Source organism: Pipistrellus hanaki (genome assembly GCF_964339955.1).
Source record: "Pipistrellus hanaki genome assembly, chromosome: 6".
NCBI lineage: Eukaryota > Metazoa > Chordata > Mammalia > Chiroptera > Vespertilionidae > Pipistrellus > Pipistrellus hanaki.
The window spans coordinates 39,215,515-39,237,447 of record NC_140508.1 but is presented as its reverse complement, the minus strand read 5'-3'; the positions used below and the strand labels follow the sequence as shown (position 1 = coordinate 39,237,447).

At 43.1% G+C, this 21,933-nt stretch overlaps 1 protein-coding gene across 1 annotated transcript in view; it reads right to left on the bottom strand.

Moving 5' to 3' along the window:
• Window positions 1-21,826, bottom strand: part of LOC311624962 (lipopolysaccharide-binding protein-like) — a 47,360-nt gene extending 25,534 nt beyond the window's left edge. Inside the window, exons 1-3 of the mRNA XM_084888687.1 lie at window positions 20,370-21,826; window positions 19,783-20,017; window positions 18,436-18,694 (exon numbers count right to left, since the gene is read on the bottom strand). Of these exons, the coding sequence (XP_084744813.1) occupies window positions 18,436-18,617 (182 nt within the window). The 5' untranslated portion in view covers window positions 18,618-18,694; window positions 19,783-20,017; window positions 20,370-21,826. The remainder of the gene's footprint in view (window positions 1-18,435; window positions 18,695-19,782; window positions 20,018-20,369) is intronic.
• Window positions 21,827-21,933: the final 107 nt, after the last annotated feature.

Below are 21,933 nucleotides of genomic sequence, written 5' to 3'. Positions count from 1 at the left end.
TGTGTGTACAGTGTAAGGATGGTCTTCTCTTTCACGTACCCTTCTCTCTTCCCTGCTCTTGTTCTGTGTTCCCTAAGGGAGTCTGTTACCACTTTGTTTATCTTAGTGCTGGTGAGGTGACCCTTGCTGAGAGTCATTACCAAGTTTTATGTCTGTCAGCTCAGGTTGGGAAAATAGAGCCTCCTCAATTCCAAGCAACTCTAGGCAAAAATCAATCCTTGGGATAATCATTCTCTACCTGCAATTCCCAATTTCATGACCTCAACCCTAGGCCAGTGGCCAGAACTGAGTCCAGTTTTCCATTCCTTTGGAAATCGGCATCTCACTCTTATTTATCTGCCAATAACATTCTGTCATTCCTCACCAATGCTCTTTTCCCTGCTTGGGGTTACTGGGGCCACTCAGCAAGCCCAGAAACAGCTGATGACCAGTGCAGAACTGGGTAATGAGAAGTCAGTCTGCTTGGTGCAGAGCCCCTACATTTCTTGGGGCCATTCTCTTGGGGGCTCTTCTGCCTTGGCTTTATTTAGAAGAACCAACCAGTAGAGAATGCTTTGCCTTAGGGTGGTGTATGAAAGGGATATCTGAGGTATTTCTTTACAACTTTGAGGAAATAATTTAATCAGGAGAGTGGTCAGGAGAATAGCAACAGTTGCAGGATGGAGCCCACAGGGTTGGACACAAGAATGATTTAGAACCTGGCGGACCTATGAAACAGAGGTCATGATTTGATTCCAGGTCAGGGCACATGCCCGGGTTGCTGGCTCGATCCCCAGTGGGCGCCGTACAAGAAGCAACTGATTGGTGATTCTCATCATTGATGTTTCTATCTCTCTCTCCCTCTCCCTCTCTGAAATAAAAATTTAAAATATATATTATTTGTTTTAAAAAGAATGATTTAGAGAACAGAACATACTGCCTATATTCATATGCTAGGGCTGCCATAACAGGGTGGCTTCAACAAAAGACTTTTATTTTCTCACCCTTCTGGAGGGCAGATGTTTGAGGGTGAGGTATTGGAGGCATTGCTGCTTCTCAGGGCTGTGAGGGAAAATCTGTTAATGTCCTCTACCCTGCTTCTGGTGGTTTGCTGGTAATCTCTGGCATTCCTTTGCTTATAAATGCATCACCCTGAATGTTGCCTTCATCTTCACATGTCATTCTCCCTCAGTGTCCCTTTCCAACATTCCCCTTTTAATAAGAACACCAGTCATATTGACCATCTTAACTATTTACATCTGCAATGGCCCTATTTCCAAATAAGGTCACATTCTGTTAGGCATGAGGATAGGAGTCATGAAGTTGCTAAACTCTTGAGTCATGATTGTTTCTTTATTAGCTTGGATCTCATCCTCCAAATGGGCATAATACTATCAACTCATGAGGATTAAATAAGATAACATTTGGAGAGGCATTAAGTACTGAGCTTGGGGAGTGAGGCAATTCACATCGGGACTGTCCCCTAAGCTAGCTTTCTGAAATATCTTTCTAAATCTTACCAGAAACATCAGATCTTAGTAGAAAAGTGAAACCATAGTAGAGAAAAAAATTCCTAGCTGCAGCTTTCACTTCTTCTTTGGCCAAAACTTGTCAATTCAGGAAATTGGAAGCGATGCTTCTGAAGGCAGGAGCTCTGGACTTGAAAAACGTGTCTTCAAGCGATTTTTACAGCACAATGGGCCCCCCAGGCATCTTGAACATGTCTGATTTAATGTTCCATGAGAATGATATTCCCCTGCCCTTCACCCAAGTTCTTCTTCTCTCATAGACAGGGAGCTCACTCCACTCTGTGAACACCCCTGGGTGGCCTAGCCTTGGAATATTTTTTCTCTTCTTAGTTGGGACCAACTGGGGTCAGCACAGATTTTAACCTTCAGCAGCAGCGCTGTGCCTGTCACTGGTCCTTTACCTAAGCTCAGTTCCACTTATCTGCTTCTTTTAGGACTGGGCTGATGCTCTAGCAGTCAGTGCTCGGCAAACTCATTAGTCAACAGAGCCAAATATCAACAGTACAACGATTGAAATTTCTTTTGAGAGCCAAATTTTTTAAACTTAAACTTCTTCTAATGCCACTTCTTCAAAATAGACTTGCCCAGGCTGTGGTATTTTGTGGAAGAGCCACACTCAAGAGGCCAAAGAGCCGCATGTGGCTTGAGAGCCACAGTTTGCCGACCACTGCTCTAGCTTACCTGATGAAAAAATACCTTTACAAAAAATACCTTTGTGATAAAAATGGTACAAATGATACAAATGGTGAAAAGAACTCTTTCTTCCACCCCTGTCCCCAGTCCTCCAGCTCCCTTGCCCAGAGGCTGTCCTTCTCATGCTTCCAGAAGCACCTGGTGACCACAGAAGGACACCAAGAAACATAGGTTCTTACACTTGCTTTCTGCTCTTAACATTAGAACTTGGAGATGGTTTCCTAATAAAGAAAAAGAGACATTTAGAAACTTAAGAGACTTAAGAGAGTTTGTCTGGATCCCAATACAAACCAACTAAGTAGGAGAAAACATTTATGAGATAATCAGGGAAATGCAAACACTGATTGGATATTCTGATGATATTCATGAATTCATATTAAATTTTTAGTTGTGATAATGGTATTGTGGTTATGTAAACAATTCTTACTTTTTAGATATCTATACTGAATTACTTATGAATAAATGTCCAGGATCTTCTTTAAAATTATCCAGCGGAGGGGTGGGGAGTGGGCAGGGGTTCTGTGAAATGAGAGTGGCCATAGTTAGTTGTTGAAGTTAGGTAGTCCATCCATGGGAGTTTATTATAAAAGGCTCTCTAATATTTCTTGAAAATTTTTATGATAAAAAAGTTTTTCTTAAAGGTTTCCAGCTGCTCAATTTTTGGCTAATAGCTTGTATAAGTCAGTGTCTCAACATGAAATGAAAGACACATTTAAGTTAGGACAATTAAAGGAGGGTTTACTTACAAAGGGTCTGTTTCCAAAGGCATGGGATAGTCATAGAGGAACCACAAGGAAAAGCGCAGGAACACAAAGTTAGTGACAGCTGAGCTGCTATATCCCCAGACACAAAGGAGAAGGGAGGAAGCAGTTGCTGGACTGGAAGGAGAGTTTTATAGAGGCCTCTTGTAGAGGATACTCCCATTCATCTTCTTCTCTCCCATCTCTTGTCAGACCCATTTTGAAGCCAGAGGGTAAGGAACCCCATTGGTGTACAGTTGATGTCTTTGTTGCCTTTCTATTGGAAGAGCAAATGGAAAAGTAATGAATCACTCTTATCTCTTTCTCTTTTTTAAAAAATATATATTTTATTGATTTTTACAGAGAGGAAGGGAGAGCGACAGTTAGAAACATCGATCAGCTGCCTCCTGCACACGCCTCACTGGGGATGTGCCTGTAACCAAGGTACATGCCCTTGACCGGAATCGAACTCAGGACCTTTCAGTCCGCAGGCTGATGCTCTATCCACTGAGCCAAACCAGTTTCGGCCCTATCTCTTTCTTGTTGTTTTCTAAACTCATGGTAATCAGGTTTCACCCCTACCATTTCACCAAAGTTGTTCTCATTGAGGTTACCTACAAACTCCATCATCCCAAATTCAATGGTCAGTTCTTATTCCTCATTTTGGCCAATCTCTTCACAGGCAATACCTCAGAAACATTTGACATAGTTGGATTCCTTCCTCCTCATTTACCATTTCTTCTCAGGGTCCTTTGTTCACACTTGCTCCTTTCCCAACTTTTATTTTTTAAATTTAAATATATATATATATATATATATATTTTATTGATTTTTTCACAGAGAGGAAGAGAGAGGGATAGAGAGTTAGAAACATCAATGAGAGAGATTCATTGATCAGCTGCCTCTTGCACACCCCCTATTGGGGATGTGCCCACAACCAAGGAACATGCTCTTGACTGGAATCGAACCCGGGATCTTTCAGTCTGCAAGTCAACACTCTATCCACTGAGCCAAACCGGTTTTGGCTTAAAATATATTTTATTGATTTTTTACAGAGAGGCAGGGAGAGAGATAGAGAGTCAGAAACATTGATGAGAGATAAACATCAATCAGCTGTCTCCTGCACACCTCCTACTGGGGATGTGCCTGCAACCAAGGTACATACCCTTGACTGGAATCGAACATGGGACCCTCTATCCACTGAGCCAAACCGGTCAGGGCCTTTCCCCAACTTTTAAATGTTAGAGTCCTGGGCTCAGCCTTGGCCTTCCTCTCTCCTCTCACTTTCTAGGTGACCTCTTCAAGTCTCTTGGCTTTAAATATCCTCTGTATGTAAAACATCCCACATTATATTTCCAGCTCCTACCTCTCTCCTCGGCTCCAGACTCATAGCACCAAATTTCTACCCAACATCTTGAATGTCTAGTAGTGATCTCAAATGGCTCCATCATCCATCCATCCATCCAGCAATTAAGCCAAATACTTAAGGGGGAGGAAGACCCCACTCCAACCTATTAGGAAGTCCTGTCATGCTAGTGTCCAGACTCTGACCACTTCTCACCATCACCACACTTGTCCAAACTATCGCTATATCTCTAACATAGGCTATGTCAGGTAACTTCTTACCTAGTCTTCCTGGTTCCATTCCTGTTCCCCTATAAGCTTATTTGCCAAAGTAGCTGGCTATTGTGGTTCAATTGGTTAGGTGTCATCCCATGCACAAAGAGGTCATTGGTTCAATTCCCAATCAGTCAGGGCACATGTCCAAGTTTCAGGCTTGATCTCCAGTAGGAGGAGGCAACCAATTGATGTTTCTCTCTCACATTAATGTTTCTCTCTTTCTTCCTCTCCCTAAAAAATTTAAAAAGAAAGAAAGAAAGAAAGACAGAAAGAAAGAAAGAAAGAAAGAAAGAAAGAAAGAAAGAAAGAAAGAAAGAAATGAAACTATCTGCTTATGTCACTTCTTTGCTTAAAACACTCCAATGGCTCTTCATATTTCTTAGGACAAAATCTAAACCCCACATGGCCTTATACTGACTCAGGGAGAAAGGTTGGGCTCTCTCTATTATAAATACAGGCTACCATAACCCATTGGCTGAGAGGTGCCCCAATTTCCTTATTCCTTGCATTTTATATGTAAAGAAATGTTGAAGCTTATGGGAAAGAGACCTGTAGGCATGTTGGATTGAAAAAATTGGCATTGCTCTAAGGAGGAGTTGCAAGAGTTCTCACATATTCTTCCAATAAGAAAACTTAGATTTTAAAAAATGATTTTTAATAAAATTTAGTCCTTTGGGATGGTTGTTTCTCTATTGTCTATATTTATAAGATGTAACACAGTATTCCATAATCCCCAAATTTGTCTCTCTTTACTGGGCCAACAGTGCATCTAGTGTGCTATGAATTAATTAAAAAAACAAACAGATTCTGTATTTATCACATGAATAATGTAGTTATTTTCATGGTATTTTCTGTGAGTATTTCAATAGGGATTATTGTTAAATGTAAGTATTTACGTTTTTATAAATTTTGTAAATGAAATCTGTAAACTTATTTAGAGTTTCTTCATTTTAGCTGGGGGGAAATTTACAGAGTTATACAACCATCACCTTTATCTAATTCCAGAACATTTTCATCACCCCAAAGAGAAATAAGCATAACTGTGCATAGCCTAAAACAATTCTGAGCCTTTTTAACAAGTTCAGACCTTTTCCATTTCAGGGATTGGGACTATTCATAAAGAAATAAATTAAGAGAACTGGAAGATGACTGCCAATGGGAAGGCAGACAGCAAGATAGTGCGTGAATGAAGGGAGAGTGTGTGGTCGCACAGGGAGTGTTTGTGAGTTGGCGGCCAGCAATACTCCTGGGGACTGGAGGATTGCCATGTGGGATTCCCCTGACTGGGCAGCCTCCACTGCTGCTGAGATTCCTCCAGGAGCTAATGGCTTTGATGCAGAGACTGCACCATCTTGAAGGGGAGAGTGGATATTATTGGAAGCCTGAAAATCCCAGGAATTTACAACAATGGCACCCAGCGAACAGCTGCAAACCTGGGAACACGGCTACCCAAGCAGTGTGAGCATGTGAATTTGGAGGAGCTCTGCACCCTCTCACGGAAAGGAGAGAGATAACTACGTAACGAGACACCCAGAGAAGCGAGATCATGGGTATTTTTTCCTACTTTGTCTTCTAGCTCACTGATGCAGTCTTTTGCTTCTTCTAGTCTACTGTTGATGCTTTCTATTGAGTTCTTTATAGCAGCAATGTCATTTTTCATTTCCTCTTGGTTCTTACACATATTGTTGAATTTGTCTTTTATTCTTTCATCCACCTTATGACCATTTCTCTGAATTCTTTCTCTGACAGGTTGTTTGCCTCAATTTCATTTACTTCCTTTTCTGGTGATGCCTGCTTTTCTTTCATATGTGGGCTGTTTCTTTGTCTCCCCATGATCTCGCTTCTTTGGGTGTCTAGTTATACTTTAAAGAATAAAATAAAATAAAATAAAAATAAATTAAAATTTACCAAGGAAAATTGGTGTCATCTTTTGCCATTCAAAAATATGACTGTGCAACAGGTCAATAGTCTTGCAAAAAAGAGTTCCCTCAATTCTTTTCTCTCTCCCTTATACCAAAAAGCAAACTTTCCCATAGAAAAGAACACATTCCCATAGAATTTTTCAGGAATGTGGACTCTACCTCTGTCCACCATTAAGTCTTAGGTGGAATCAGGAAGAATAAACATATATTTCAGAGTCACACAAGAAAAGCCTGCTGTATTTCGACCTTGAGAGGTTGAGGAAGGAGAACAAAGGAGTAGGTGGGGGAAAAGGATAAGATGGTTGTATTATTTCCCTTCTGTGAACTTTCTTACTTCTTATTTTCATTTTCTCTCTGTGGACTGGCTTTCAGGGGAAAAGGAGAAAGTGCATTTGAGGAAACACTGAGGATAGGAGGAAATTGCTGACTCTGCTTTCCATATAACATTCTGAAAGAGGCCGCCTCTCAAACTGTCCCCCGCCCTAACCTGTAGAACAACTGGACAACTTAGGGTGGGGGTCAGGCAGAGAAAGGTGTGTTAGGTTATCATAACAAAATATCATAGACTGAATGGCTTACACAACAGAATTTATTTTCTCACAGTTCCAGAAACTAGGAAGTGCAAGATCAAGGTTGCCAGGCAATTAGATTTCTGGTGAAGGCTCTCTTCCTGGCTTGTTGATGTCTGCCTTCTCGCTGTGTTGTCTCATTGTCATATATGAGAGAGAGAGAAAGAGAGAAAGAGAGAAAGAGAGAAATACCTCCCTACCTCCATGGCCTGTTATTTCTTCCTACAAGGACACTAATCTTACTGGATTAGAGCTTCAACCTATATTAATTTAACCTTAATTATCTCCTCACTCTAAATACAGTCACCTTGGGGTTAGGCATATGAATTTGGGGGCTATAAGTGTGACAAAGTCCATAGCAGAAAGCCTTGAAATTTAGTTTCCTGAGCTGCCCTGGAGTCCTTAGTGGCCTAAGCAGACCCAGACATGGCTGTGGAGCTGGATGGAGAGCTGCCTAGAAGGGACCACTGTACCAGAGCGAGGCACCATATCTGCCTTCTGCTTCACATTCAGCATGTGCCATGGTGAACTGCAAATGTTCATTAAAAGAACCAGCTGGGTTGTGCCTTCTTTTTGTGGATGTTGATGAGTGTCCCAAGTAATCCAGCCTTCAGGAGTCACCCTGTCCTTGAATATTCACTGAATGTCATCAGCTCCCAGATCTGCAAGAAATCCATACAAGAGCCTGCTGTGTGTTTCAACAGATCTATCCCAAGCTGTTGTAGTTTCTTCTCTGAACAGCTCCATTGTGTCTCTTCCACCACTTCATCACCTGTTCTCCCAGTTGCTGTTCTTTTCCTAAACCATTTTGCTTCAAACATCCTTATAATCAGCCAAGGCCAGCACAGATTCCAAACTTGGACCTGATCTTGCATCGGGCCCAGAAGCATGTGGAGCCATGGCCTTGGATATCATCAAGATGTTCTATAGCTCACCCACTCAGACCTGCTCTCAAACATTCACCTGGAGAATGGGACAAATCCTGATGCTTAATCATCTTCCATCTTCCTTGGTGATCCACCAAGGAGGCCTCACAACTCAGGGTACATAAATTAAATCTAAAGATGGGAGACTATACAGAGGAAGAGAATGTGATGGGAAGGGAGAGAAGATGGAAAGCTATCACAACTTAACCAAACTTAAAATTCAGTTTACATTCACATCACCTAGAATGCTTCATGTTTCTGGCTTCACACTAGTCTGTGATTGAGTAGGTTTTGAGTGGGGACCAAGACTTCTCATCTTATATAATAAAGAGATAATACTTAAATTGACCCTTATGCCCTTCTACAAGATGGCCGACCCCATGTGGTTAAAGATGGCCACCACAAGATGGTCAGCAGGGGAGGGCAGTTGTGGGTGACCAGGCCAGCAGGGGAGCAGTTAGATGTCAATCAGGTGGCAGGGGAGTGGTTAGGGAGTGATCAGGCTGGCAGGCAGAAGCAGTTAGGAGGCAGGCAGGCAGGCAGGCAGTGATTGGGAGCCAGCAGTCCCGGATTGTGAGAGGGATGTCCGAAGGATCCTAGATTGGAGAGGGGGCAGGCCAAACTGAGGGACACCCCCACCCCAGTGCACAAATTTTGTGCACTGGGCCTCTAATTTCTAATAAGTTCCCAGGTGATTCTAATGCTGCTTGTTGGGGACCACTTTGAGGACAACTGACCTCATCCAAAATCAGCTTGGACACAGTGCACCCCCTTCAGATACAGTGTTTTGCTTTTTCACAATGGGTAGGCAGCTCTTCTTCCAAAATATTCCTGCAGCCAATAGCCAAGTCCATCTGTTTGTTCATGCAGTAGCAAGATGTCCAACAAATCCCTACAGAAGCTAACAAGTAAGTTGGATGCAATTCTTTATTGTCTGTCAGAGGAAAGGCATCCATGCATGGTAATGAGCCTTTGGTGGCTCCACTGGGCTCTGTAGCCAGAATAAAATATCTTGTCATCTAAGTAGTAAAGGTCTTACTTGATGGTATTGGACCAGGAAACCAAATCACATTCTGTTTTGTTTTGTTTTGATTTTTGTTTTTTTTCCAAATCACATTCTGAATAGCACCTGCTCACACCCACTAAATTAGATTTCTACTCTCAGAAACCCATTTATTTCTATCTTGGTGGGGTAGAAAACAGGAGAGGGTATATGTCCCATGCTATGCAAAGGCCTGGGATGAAATTGTTACTATATCCATTCATCCATTCCATCAGGATTTAGTAAACACCTGCTTAGTCTGACCCTGAACTAGATGGAAATAGGTTAGGTGGGAGCAAGGAGGGTTGGAGGGGCAATGATGATATGTATCTAGGATCTGCTTCAAGGCCAGGCTAGGGATGCAGCTTGAGGCTGGGCGCATACTGAGGCCTCAAGAAATGTCAGCCTTGATTATGGTGGATGTGATGAAGACATGTGTCCCATTCACAGTCTAGTATAGAACTCTCTTGCTTGATGCAATTCACAACTTCCATCTGGGAGAAAATTAGCATTCCTGATAAATGCTCAAGCAATTTTCTGATAAACTTTAACAAGATTAAAACCTCTTTGGGGAAATCAGCTACCCAAACACTCGGCTGACTATCAGACATTCTTTGTCTTGTATTTTTTTTTTTAATGATCACCCAACCATTTTATTTTCCTGTGAAATATCCTGAAGAAAAAAAAAAAAGACTTGGCTTTATGGCAAGATTGAAATAAAACTTTGACACATGCTTCTAATTAATTTTATCTTAAAAAAAATTAAAACAGTCATTATGGAGATAGGACATAATAATAGTAGCTAACACTTAAGCACTTGGTGCTTGACAGATGTGATAGGAAAAATTTTGTATAGCTCAATTTACTTTCTCTTTATAATAACTTGGGTTATAATAGCTCCATTTTATTATAAGATGATCAGAGAGGTGGAGTGACTTGCCCAAGGCCACACAGCCAGTGAATGGCAAAGCCAGGTTTTAAATCCGGGCCTGACTGAATCCAGAGCTGGAGCTAACAATGTCTACACTCTTCTGCCTTTGCAAAAGGAATTATAGCAGGAGATGGTACTGCAAAGGAGGAAAAGGGCCTTCCCAGGAAGAGGGCTTGGGAAGGAACTATGGATGGGGGAGGGCAGAAGAGGGAGAGGAGGAACATTAGACAGTGAGAAGGACAGCCAGGTGCAATAGCATGGCCAGAGGCAGGTTCAGTGTCCAAGTATGTTTGGAGGACATTGTAGAGCTCAATCTGGCAGCCGTAGGAGGTGGTCCCCGTCCTTTCCCTAATAAGATCCCTGTCATCTAGTGCTGTGGACCCTGTGTGCTGCTACGTAGTTGAATATGTACAGCTCTGGATTCAGAGAACCCAACCCAGTTCCATCAGTTGCTAGCTGTGGGTCTTGGGCAGGTCTCTTCACCTCTCTGAAGTATAGGTTTCCAAATCTGAAAATTGGAGGTTAATCATAGCATCTCTGTTTTCAGATTGCTGTGAGGATTAAATGAGATAAACCATGAAAAGTAATTAGCACATGCCTGGCATCCACTAAGGGCTCCATAAAAAGGTGAGAAGTTACTGCTTTAATGTGTGACTGCATTATGTTAACATCTGTCACTCTATTTTCTCAGGAGGGATGGGAACCAGCTTTTAACTTCTTCTTTTAGTATAATTTCAGACTGTTAGAAAAGTTGGAAAAAACAGTACAAAGAACTCCTGAACACTGCATAATCTTCACCAAAATTGCATATATATGTTGTACATATTTTGTCTTCCTGAACTGTTTGATAGTCAGATACAGACCTGACGGCCCCTTACACCCATGTACTTCAGTTTATAATCCTTAAAATCAAGGATATTCACTTATGTAGTCACAGTTCAATGATCAAAATTATGGAATTGACATTGATATAATACCATTCTCAGCAGACCATATTCAGATTTTGTCAATTGTTCCGTAATGTCCAAATAGCCAAAGAAAATCTTGGATTGTATATTGCATTCAGTTGTCCTGTCTCCTTGAATCCCTAGTCTTCTGTGTCTCTCATGACCTTGACATTTTTGAAGAGTACAGCCAGTCACTGTATTTAGGTATATCTGTTGTTTCCTCGTCATTAGATTCAGATTGGGTGTTTGGGGCAGGAGTACATCTCAGTGCATCACATCATTGTGAACCTTTTTGTTCAAAACCTTAAGATAGGGTGCCCTTATGGGAAGAGGTGGGGAGCACTACACCACCTTCATGAAAATTCTCTGAGGGACTAGATAAACATGCAGACACCTCTGTACACACGAGAATGTGGAAGAGGAGTTTGCAAGGTAAATATATGCTTTCTAGGTGACCAGTTGTCTCATTCTTTCCAGCCATGATATTCCAAGATATGGCCAGTAGATGGAGTTGCAGCCTGCAGTTTCGGCGTTTCTGGACCATCTCATTGTGATGCTTGGAGTTAAAGCTAACATCTACCAAAAGAGCTTGGCTGCTTAAGCTGCATGCCTTCTGCTCTCCCCCTGGCCCTTCAGAGTTACTTCTTTGGATGCCCCAGGATCTTAAAGTGGTCAGACCTCACTTGGAGGTTCCTAAGCCATAGATGAGCCATTCCTTGAGAGAACCCTCTTTCTGAAAATAATAGTAGGACTAATTGATTTTATTCAGTTGTTAGAGCATTGGCCCATAGATGGAAATATAAGTATAAACCCATTATTTTGCATCTGTTTACAGACGGATTAACAGAAATAAATATGGATGTGTGTATGAATGTGTTAGTTCACCCATGTGTATTTCTTAGTTCAGTGACATCCTAGTAGCAATGAGCCATCTATATATCTAGTGCCCAGACCATGGTTTCTAACTACAATTTTCCGATTTTACTTTTAAAGATTTTAAATTTATTTTTTATACTTATATTGATTTCAGAGAGGAAGAGAGAGGGAGAAACAGAAACATCAACGATGAGAGAGAATCATTGATCAACTGCCTCCTTCGTACCCTCAACTGGGGATGGAGCCCACAACCTGGGAATGTGCCCTGACTGGGAATTGAACCGGCAAACTTTCAGTGCACGGAACACCAACCAACTGAGCTACACCAGCCAGGGCCCCATTTTCCTCTTTTACAAAACTTTATTCTATAAAGTTTCTTGTATAGATGTTTAATTCCAGAGCTTGGGTAGAGGAAGTAAAACATGAGCCTGGAAGACATCTGGGTGCTGGAGAGTAAGGGAGTGCTCAGAAAATGATGGGTCTATTGTGAAAGGTCCCAGGAACCAACCTACGGTCATTGCTAAGGACTGAAAGCTGTGACTACTTGAGCAACAACGTAAAGATTGGATTATAACCCTGCTCTATTTTCTGCCATAACCATGACCATCCCTTAACCTCCTATATAATTACCTTGTGGTTTTGTTTATTGCCTCTCTCTCACACTGGAATAAAAGCTTTACAGAGGTGGGGATTTGGGGGTCCGTTTTTTTTACTGATACATCCCAAGTTTCTTAACAGCACCTTGCATACAGTGCAGACTCGGTAAATATTTGTGGAATGAGTGAATTTCCTCTCCTCCCCACATTGGCACTTAGATTGAGGAAACGGGATATTTTAATGGAAACGACGAGGATTTTTCCAAATAATTGGATGCCAAATGTCAGCAACCACCTCATCCTCTGATCCTCTGCCACAGTGCATGGGAGATTCACATGGCGGGCAGGAGTGGTCCTGAGGGAGCTGAGCAGGCTAGGATATCCCCCCCAGGAGAGAATGTGACAACCTGGGAGCCTGTTTCCCAGAGAACCCTTTGGGAGATTTTCCTCTCATGAGAATACTTAAAACAGCTGTGGTGAGTTTGCAACCTGGGTGAGAAAGCTGACTTCCGCATGGCTAAGTAAAGCCCACTGGAGTGTTTGTCTCAAGGGGAACCCTCACCATCTTGGGATGCTGACATTAATTGCTCATTTTATGGACAGGAGGAAGGAAACGTGGACAAGGTATTAGTTTGCCTGGGTGACTTAAAACAACACACATTTATTGTCTCTCAGTTCTGGAAGCCAGAAGTCTGAAACCAAGGGACCCACAGAGGGGTCGTGCTCCCTCGGACTCTGAGGAGAATCTTTCTTTGCCTCTTCCTGGCTTATGGTAGCCTCAAGTGTTCCTTAGCATCTTTATCAGTGCAGTCTCTGCCTCTGTCATCGTAGGGCTGCCTGTACAGCATCTTGCCTGGGTATGTGTCTGTCTCTGTGTCCAAATCTCCCCTTTTTATAAGGACACCGGTCATGTGGGACAAGGCCCACCCTAGTGACCTCATCTTAACTTGATTACCTCTGTCAGGACCCCATTTCCAAATAAGGTCACACTTTAAGGGACTTGGGGTAAGGACTTCAGCATATATTCTTGGGGAGACACAATGCAGCCCATAACTAAGTAATTTCAAATCACAGGACTCTTTTCTTGGAGTCTCTTCCCACTCCTCCCGCCCTCCAGTCTATACTCCTTCTCTGCATGACCTTCACCAGGCCCAGGCTCTCCTGAAAGGGGACGTTGTCATGGAAATTCACCCAAATATTAACTGTGGCAAAAATTATCTCAGTTTACCAGGCTTTCCATCCCTGTTGCTCTTGATCACCCTCCAAAACGTAGGCCTCTGTTTCCTGCTGCCCTGGTTTTCCACACTCCTGGCTTAACATCTCGCGGCTCACCTACCTTCCGAGTACCCTCTGGAGCCCCAGCAGACAGCTTGGAATCATGAGAAAGAGTGAGAACAGGATGAGATAGCCTTCAGGGAGCCCTGTGATCTGAACAGGAGTGCAGGGCAGCTGAGCATGCACGGCACAAGAAGAACACGGAGACAATGAACAGCTGACTATAGACTGAGGAGCTATGTGATAAGGGCCTAAGGAAGCGGGTAACTAAGGAAAACATAGGAATGATAAGCTAAGTGACCAAAGACTTCAAATTAAACCACCAGATACATATTAAGTACCCAGCTGAGCACTTGCCATGAGCTGTGGGTGACACAAAGACATAAAACCTGTTTCCTGCCCTCAAGGAAATTATAATCTTCTTAGAAAGGTTAAACATACAATTCCGGAGAAGTTAGATAACAAAATATTAAATGGCAGGTTACAGTACCACATGATCAATTGCCAGATGAACTGTAGAGCTAGCTGAAAACAGGCTTCCAAAATTCCGAACCAGAAGTGATCATTTGGTTATTGCTCTTATTGAAGGAAAGGGTTAACTAAGCAGGGCAAATCAATAAAATTCAGATTTTTTTTTTTTTTTTTTTTTTTTTTTTTTTTTTTTTTTTTACAGAAATCAACAAAGCTGGAAAAAAGAGAGAAGACTCAAAATCAGAAATGAAAGAGAAGACATTATAACTGATGCCAGAAATAAAAAGGATTACAATAGGCTGCTATAAACAATTATATGCAACAAATTGGGTAAGCTGGAAGAAATAGATACACTCCTAGAAACATAAAACTAGTCAAGATTGAATCATGAAGAAATAGAAAATTTGAGCAGACCTTTAACTAGTAAGGAGATTAAATCAGTAATTTAAAATCTCTCAACAGAGGAAAGCCCAGAACCAGATGGCTTTGCTGAGAATACAACCAAACATTTAAAAAAAGAATGAATGCCAATTCTTCTCAATCTTTTCCAAAATATTGTAGAGGAGAGAATACAGCCAAACTCATTCTATGAGGCCAGTGTTACCCCGATGCCAAAGCCAAACCAAGACAGTACAAGAAAAGAAAAGTACTAGGTCAATATCTCTGATGACTCTAGGTGAGAAAAATCCTGAACACAATGCTAACAAATTGAATCCAATAGCTCATTAAAATGATCATACAGCCGAAGCCGGTTTGGCTCAGTGGTAGAGCATCGGTCTGCGGACTGAAAGGTCCCAGATTCAATTCTGGTCAAGGGCATGTACATTGGTTGCAGGCACATCCCCGGTAGGAGGTGTGCAAGAGGCAGCTGGCCGATGTTTCTCTCTCATCGATGTTTCTATTTCTCTATCTCTCTCCCTTCCTTTCTGTTAAAAAATCAATAAAATATATTAAAATAAATAAATAAATAAATAAAAAATAAAATGATCATACACCGTAACTAAGTAGGATTTATCTGAGGGATGCAAAGATGGGTCCACATTCACAAATCAAATACCACCTTAACAGAATGAAGGACAAACATCACATAATCATCTCAATGGATGCAGAAAAAGCATTTAACGAAGTTCAGCACCTTTCATGATAAGAAATACTCAACACATGAGAAAAAGAAGGAAACTAACTCAACATAATAAAGCCCATCTATGAAAAGCCCATAGCCAACATCATACTCAACAGGGAAATATTGAAAACTTTTCCTCTGATTTTAGGAAGAAGGTGAGGCAAGGGTGTCCACTATAACCACTTCTATCCGACATAGTACTGGAAGTCCTAGCTAGAGCAATTAGGCGAGAAAAAGAAAAAAAAGGCATCCAAATCAGAAAGGAAGAAGCAAAATCATCTCTGTTCAAAGATGACATGATTTTTATGTATAAAGCATTAAGATTCCACAATAAAACCATTAGAATTAATAAACAAATTCAACAAAATTGCAGGATACAAAGTCAACATACCAAAATTAGTTGCATTTTTGCACATGAAAAGTGAAAAATATGAAATGGAAATTAAGAAAATAATCCCATTTACAACAGCACTAAGAAGAATAAACTACTTAGGAATAAGCTGAACCAAGAAAGGAGATGACTTTGTTCACTGAAAACTAAAAAACATTGCTGAAAGAAATTAGAGAAGACACAGATGAATGGAAAGGCATCCTATGTTCATGGATTGGAAGAATTAATACTATTGTCAAAATGTCCATACTCGTCCAAGTGATCTGCAGATACAGTGCAATCCCTATCAATATCTAAGTGACATTTAAAAAGAAATTTTTTTTATTGATTTTAGAGAGAAAGGGAGAAGGAGAGAGAAACATCAATGATGAGAGAGGATCATTAATTGGCTGTCTCCTGCATGTCCCACACTGGGGATCAAGTCCACAGCCTAGGCATGTGTCCCAACTGGAAATCGAACCATGACCTCCTGGTTCATAGGTCAACCCCCAACCACTGAGCCATGCTGGTCAGGCTAAACATATTTTTACAGAAGTAGAAAAACAATCCTACATATAATTTATATGGTTCCAAAAAGGATCCTGAATAGCCAAAAGGAAAGAAAAATAAAGCTGGAGGCCTCACAATTCCTGACTTAAAAGCATATTACAAAGCTACAGAAATCAAAACAGTACTGACATAAAGACAGACATATAGGCCAATGGAAGAGAATAGAGAGCTCAGAAATAAACCTACACATGTATGGCAAAATGATCTTCGAAAAGGGTGCCAGACTTCACAGTGGAGTTGGTGCTGGGGAGAATAACGGGATGGGACAAAAGTAGGTCTATAGTTATGAGTATATGAAACATAGAGTTTATTCTTTAAAAAAAAAAAAAAAAAAAAAAATATATATATATATATATATATATATATATATATATATATATATATATATATATATAGATTGATTTTTTACAGAGAGGAAGGGTGAGGGATAGAGAGTTAGAAATATCAATGAGAGAGAAACATCAATCAGCTGCCCCCTGCATACCTCTTCCTGGGGATGTGCCCACAATCAAGGTATATGTCCTTGACTGGAATCGAACCTGGGACCCTTGAGTCTACAGGCCGACGCTCTATCCACTGAGCCAAACCAGTTAGGGCTAGAGTTTATTCTTGTATTCTTGTTTATTGTTTATTAATTATTGTTTTATTTCCCATACAAACATATTATCTTTAACCAATGATGGTGGGGAAACTAGGTATCTGGATGCAAAATAATAAAATGAGACTGTTCTTTTAGGTTTATTTTAAAATAACACATTTTTTAAGTTAACATGTGCATATAGTAGGAAACTGAAAAACACAAGAAGCAAAGAACAAAGCCATCCATAATCACAAGCAATTTGTAGTCTGACATGTCCTTCTAAGTCTCCTGTGAGTGTATCTACACAACTAAGCTTCCCTTTCTTTTGTAATTGGGATTGTATGGTTATGTATCATGCCTTTTCACACACCATGAATATCATTTCAAAGCCCCAAAGCTATGTGAGTATTTTGGTAACCAAGAATGCACTACACCAATGCAATCTGAAAGAAATAATGGAATCCTGCCTTTCTTGGCAACAGAAATTTCATAACAGACCGAAATGGCAACACGTCTCTCAATAAAGATATTGGCGGAGTTACAATTAAAATACTGCATTCCCTTAATGTTCAATTAAAAAGGAAACATAAAGCAACAGAGTACACAAAGTATAATGCTTCTAAGAGAATTCATTATGATTTATACTTTCAAAATATTAGCAAGGAGCTAATATTCCCTTTGAGACCATGGCTTCTTATTATAAGCTCTTTTGCACATTTGAGTTTTTAAACAGGTGCTTAAATTACTTTGATTTACATCTTTGCCTTTTTATTTTTTTAAAGTAATAATTGTTTGTGAAAAAAAAAAAAAAGATAAGAGAACCAAACAGGCATAAGAAGGAAAGTAAAAACTTTCCAACTTTACAAACGCTTCATTTCCAATCTTTAAAACTGACTTCTGTTCCCAGTATTTTGGATAACCCCCTAGAAATTTCTTGTATACTTATAAGCAAATGCATATATATCTACAGCACTTTCAATAAAAGGAAATAACACTGTATCTGCCTAGCTTACTCTGGCCACTAAGTAATGCCTTTGCCGGCTTTTTATGTTTGCTCACATGGCCATTCTTCTTAGACTGCACAGTCCCCCTTTGCATGTAGGCCCCATCCTTTATCTACTGGTTCTTATCCAGGGCCACAGGTTGCTTTCAGTTTTCGTTATGTTGTGCTTTGTTATTGTTCTGCTATTATAAACAGCCTATGCAAGTTGTGCATCTGTTTTATTGGATGAATAAATCTGGAGAAGTGGAGCTTTATTGGGAGCCTAAGTAATCAGACATTATAAAAAGTCTCATAAATACAGAGTTGTCTTATATATACTTCTTTGAAGTATAGCATGTGCAGAAACATATGCAAATAAGTGTAGATAGATGGATGCTGACCAAGTGAACTCACACAAGAAGAAGCAGAACAGGATATGTGTCAAGAAACAGAACAGAATCAAAACCCCAGGAGACCCTCCCATCCTTTGCATATTACTCCTTCCTGGCAGCATGAGTTCCCTCCCGACATTGACTTCCGTGAATTCCTTTCGCCTGTTTTTGGACTTTGTATCAATGGAACCCAACAGTATGTGCCCTTTTGCGTCTGTTCTCTTTCACGCAGCATCCTGTTTGCAGGGTTCACCTATGCCACTGCATGCAGTTGAAGTTCATTGTGGCTCAGTGCTGCTTACCATTCCATTGTGTGACTTCCACAGTTCACCTGCCCACTACTGAGGGGCATGTGGGCATTGGCAGTGAGGGCTTTTTCTGAAGAGTGCTTTACGAACACCAGCACCTGTCTTTGTTGAACACATGCAGCCATCTCTGTTGGGTGTCCTTGCGGAGTGGAATTGCTGGCCATGGGGACATGCATGGTCAAAGTTAGCAGATCCTTCCAATGGATGTACCCATTGACACTCCCACCAGCAACGGGCAAGTGTCCCAGCTACTCTGTCCACATGCTTGCCAATGCTTAGATTTTGTCTGTGTTTTTCATTTTAGCCATTTTATATTGACTCTTTTAAATATATATATATATATATATATATATATATATATATATATATATATATATATTACTGACTCAGAAAGGAAGGGAGAGGGAGAGAGAGAGAGAAACATCAATGATGAGAGAGAATCACATACAGATCAGCTGCCTCTCGCATTCCCCCCATTAGGGATCGAGTCCACAACCTGGGCATGTGGCCTGACCAGGAACAGAACCCGGAGCTCCTGGTTCATACGTCAACGCTCAACCACTGAGCCATGGCAGCTGGGCTATGTTGACTCTTAAAATGATTCTGTGCAGGAGCAGCTCTCAGAGAACCATTATTGATTAGACTGCAGATCCAGAAAGCTTGCTGGTTGGGGGGAGGGGGGCACTGAAAGCTAGCTGGGCTTGATTGGGCCTTGGGGGTGCAGGTGACAGCTCGGGCCTACCCCTGCACCCAAGACGAGGTGGCAGTGGTGAAAGCGTCCCTTTAGAAACAGCCTACGGGCCCGTGAGATCACTTGTGGCGAGAGGCAAGCCTGCGCTCGGGGAACTGGAGAATTCAGCTCTGGGCTCTTTAGTGGCCCCAGGTGGAAAGCCGTTCCTCCTGGCCCATAAAGCAGCGTCTGTGCTGCTGTGTTTTACTACCAGCGCTCCTCTGCGGCCTGGGGGAAGCGGGCCCGGGCAGATGTGCTGGGGGTGGGAGGGTGGAGGGATTTATGCACCAGAATCCAGGGGCAGGCCTCAGGGACACCTTTCCAGATTCCCTCCTCACAGGAGCCAGGTGCAGCCCTCACAGCCAGTCCTCCCGAGGGGACGGGATGTCAAGCCAGGGGACAGGTCAGAATCTCAGAAGAGAGGTCTGGACCAAAGGCATAGAGAGCAGGTCCCTGAATAATGTTCTTTCATTCAGGGTCATTTCGTTTTAATGTTGACGAGATGCCACTGGAACGTAGTTCTTGTTTGTGTCAGTGATAAAACGGGTTTCATTATATGTCTCTTCACTGAAAGTCATGGAACCTATTGCAGACGTTAAGTGAGGACTCACTGTGCGTGAGGGTGCGTGCAGCCGCTGCCAGCCTCAGGCCTTCCTGCTTCTGCTGACCACAGTGGATTGTGAAGTGTGCAGTTCGGGAGCCCGGCCATACGGGGTTTGTAGCACCCACGCGAGCAGAGCGGAGGGTGAGTCAGCTGGGGCAGGAGGTGGGGCCCTCCAGGCTCAGCCAGGCTCCAGAGAACAGAGTGTCATCGCTGGGGCTCAGTGTCTGAGGCAGCAGCGTGTCCTGAGGAGCCAGAGAACAGGGAAGCCCTCCTCTCCCCCCCCCGTGAAGGGGTGTGTGGCCCAGTCCACAGACCACCCTCCCTTCTGACACCAGGTGCGAGTTTGAGGGTCCCCAGGACCACCCGACAGTTCTGTAACTCACTCGGAAGACTCGCGGGTCTCCCGGAAAGCTATTACTATCACAGCAACCACTTGCTAAAGGGAAAGGATGACAACTAAAGTCGGCCAAGGAAGGGGTGCATCGGACACAGGCCTTTCTTTGCCTGAGAAGTTTCTGTGGCTGCCAGTGCCCGCTCTGCCCAGACTACAGCCAGGGGCTCCCATCCAACAGGGGGGCGGGGGTATATACTCACCTCAGCACCCGTGGTCCTTAACTGGTGGATCACATGCCCTTCGTAGGCTCCCTCCCCTTCCTCATCTCATTTTCTCTTCTCTGGAAACCTCTCCTCCTGTCTCAGGGTCTGCTTCCGGGGACCCCAGAGTGAGGCAGGTGAAGTAGCACCAGCCGTGTACCAGGACCTGGCTATGCCGGGGGCATCCCCAGAAGCTCGACATGAACCCATCACGTCCCTAGTCACCCTGAAAGGAGGGATCTCTGGCCACACCGGACACGTGAGGACACCGAGGCTCAGTGAGGCCTTGCCAGGAGCCCAAAGCAAGGCCACGGGAATCAAGGCTGGCTCTTCCCGCCACACCCAAGGCAATGCTCTTGGAGCAGGGCTGGCACTGGGTCTAAGCTGCCTCTGTACCCGGTGCTGAGCAACTCAGTGCCCGCAAATGGGAGATGCTTGGTAAGCATGTCTGGCCAATACATACTGAGTCCTCTCTATGGCTAAATAAGCCCTTTTATACAGGTTACCTAACATCATCATCATCATCATCACAGCCCTAGGAAGTAGCTGCTGTTACTATCACCCCTACTTCATGGATGAGGACCCTGAGGGGAGAGGGACTGCCCACGACCACATGGCTAGTCCTGGAAGAAGCCGGAGCCCCTCCCCCATCCACCACAGGGATGGGTGCTGGTGGCGGACAAGGGAGCCTAAGGAGCTAGGAGGGAGGACAGGATCCATGGCTCACCCTGCTGGCAGCAGGATGCCAGCGCATCGTCCCATCTTGGATGGCATCTGTCACACACAGGGCAAATCAGTCTATTCCCTGTGACTTACCTGCTAGCCGGCAGCGCCACCCACCTGCTCATGAGCACAATAAAAAAACACACCAAATGATCCTTGTGATTCCCCGTCCTGGGGTAACTAACCACATAGGCCGGAAGTGTTGTTAGTGATCAAAGTCTGGTTGTGCGATGATTAGAAACCAAGGCCTCTTCCTCCAGGCAGGGCTCAGAAACAACAGTGGGATGAGCTTCCTATTTGGGTCGGACCCGAAACCCTAGACGGGTCAATTTCCTCCTAATTTACACCCGTGTCAATGGGGAAGGCTACTAGTAGGAGGCGTGAGTCAGCTGGGGCAGGAGATGGGGCCCTTCAAGCTCAGCCAGGCTCCAGAGAACAGTGTCGTCGCTGGGGCTCAGTGTCTGAGGCAGCAGCGTGTCCTGAGGAGCCAGAGAACAGGGAAGCCCTCCTCTCCCCTCATGAAGGGGTGTGTGGCCCAGTCCACAGACCACCCTCCCTTCTGACACCAGGTGCGAGTTTGAGGGTCCCCAGACTTTTGCTCTGGGAGACCCTTTGGCTCCGTGTCTGCAGCAGGCAAGAGGTGAGGGGGCTGGGAGGCATATATTAAAATTTCCCATAAACCAAGATGGAAAAGCCCCTTAGGAGAGCGGGCACCAGCGCCAGGTCAGGGCTGAGCAGGGAACCCCTTCTTCTCTCCCTGAGGTTCCCCACAGCAGCAGCGGATGGGAGAGGGGAGTGTGGTCAGGGTCACGCCCTGGAGACCACCGATGGGACTGACCAT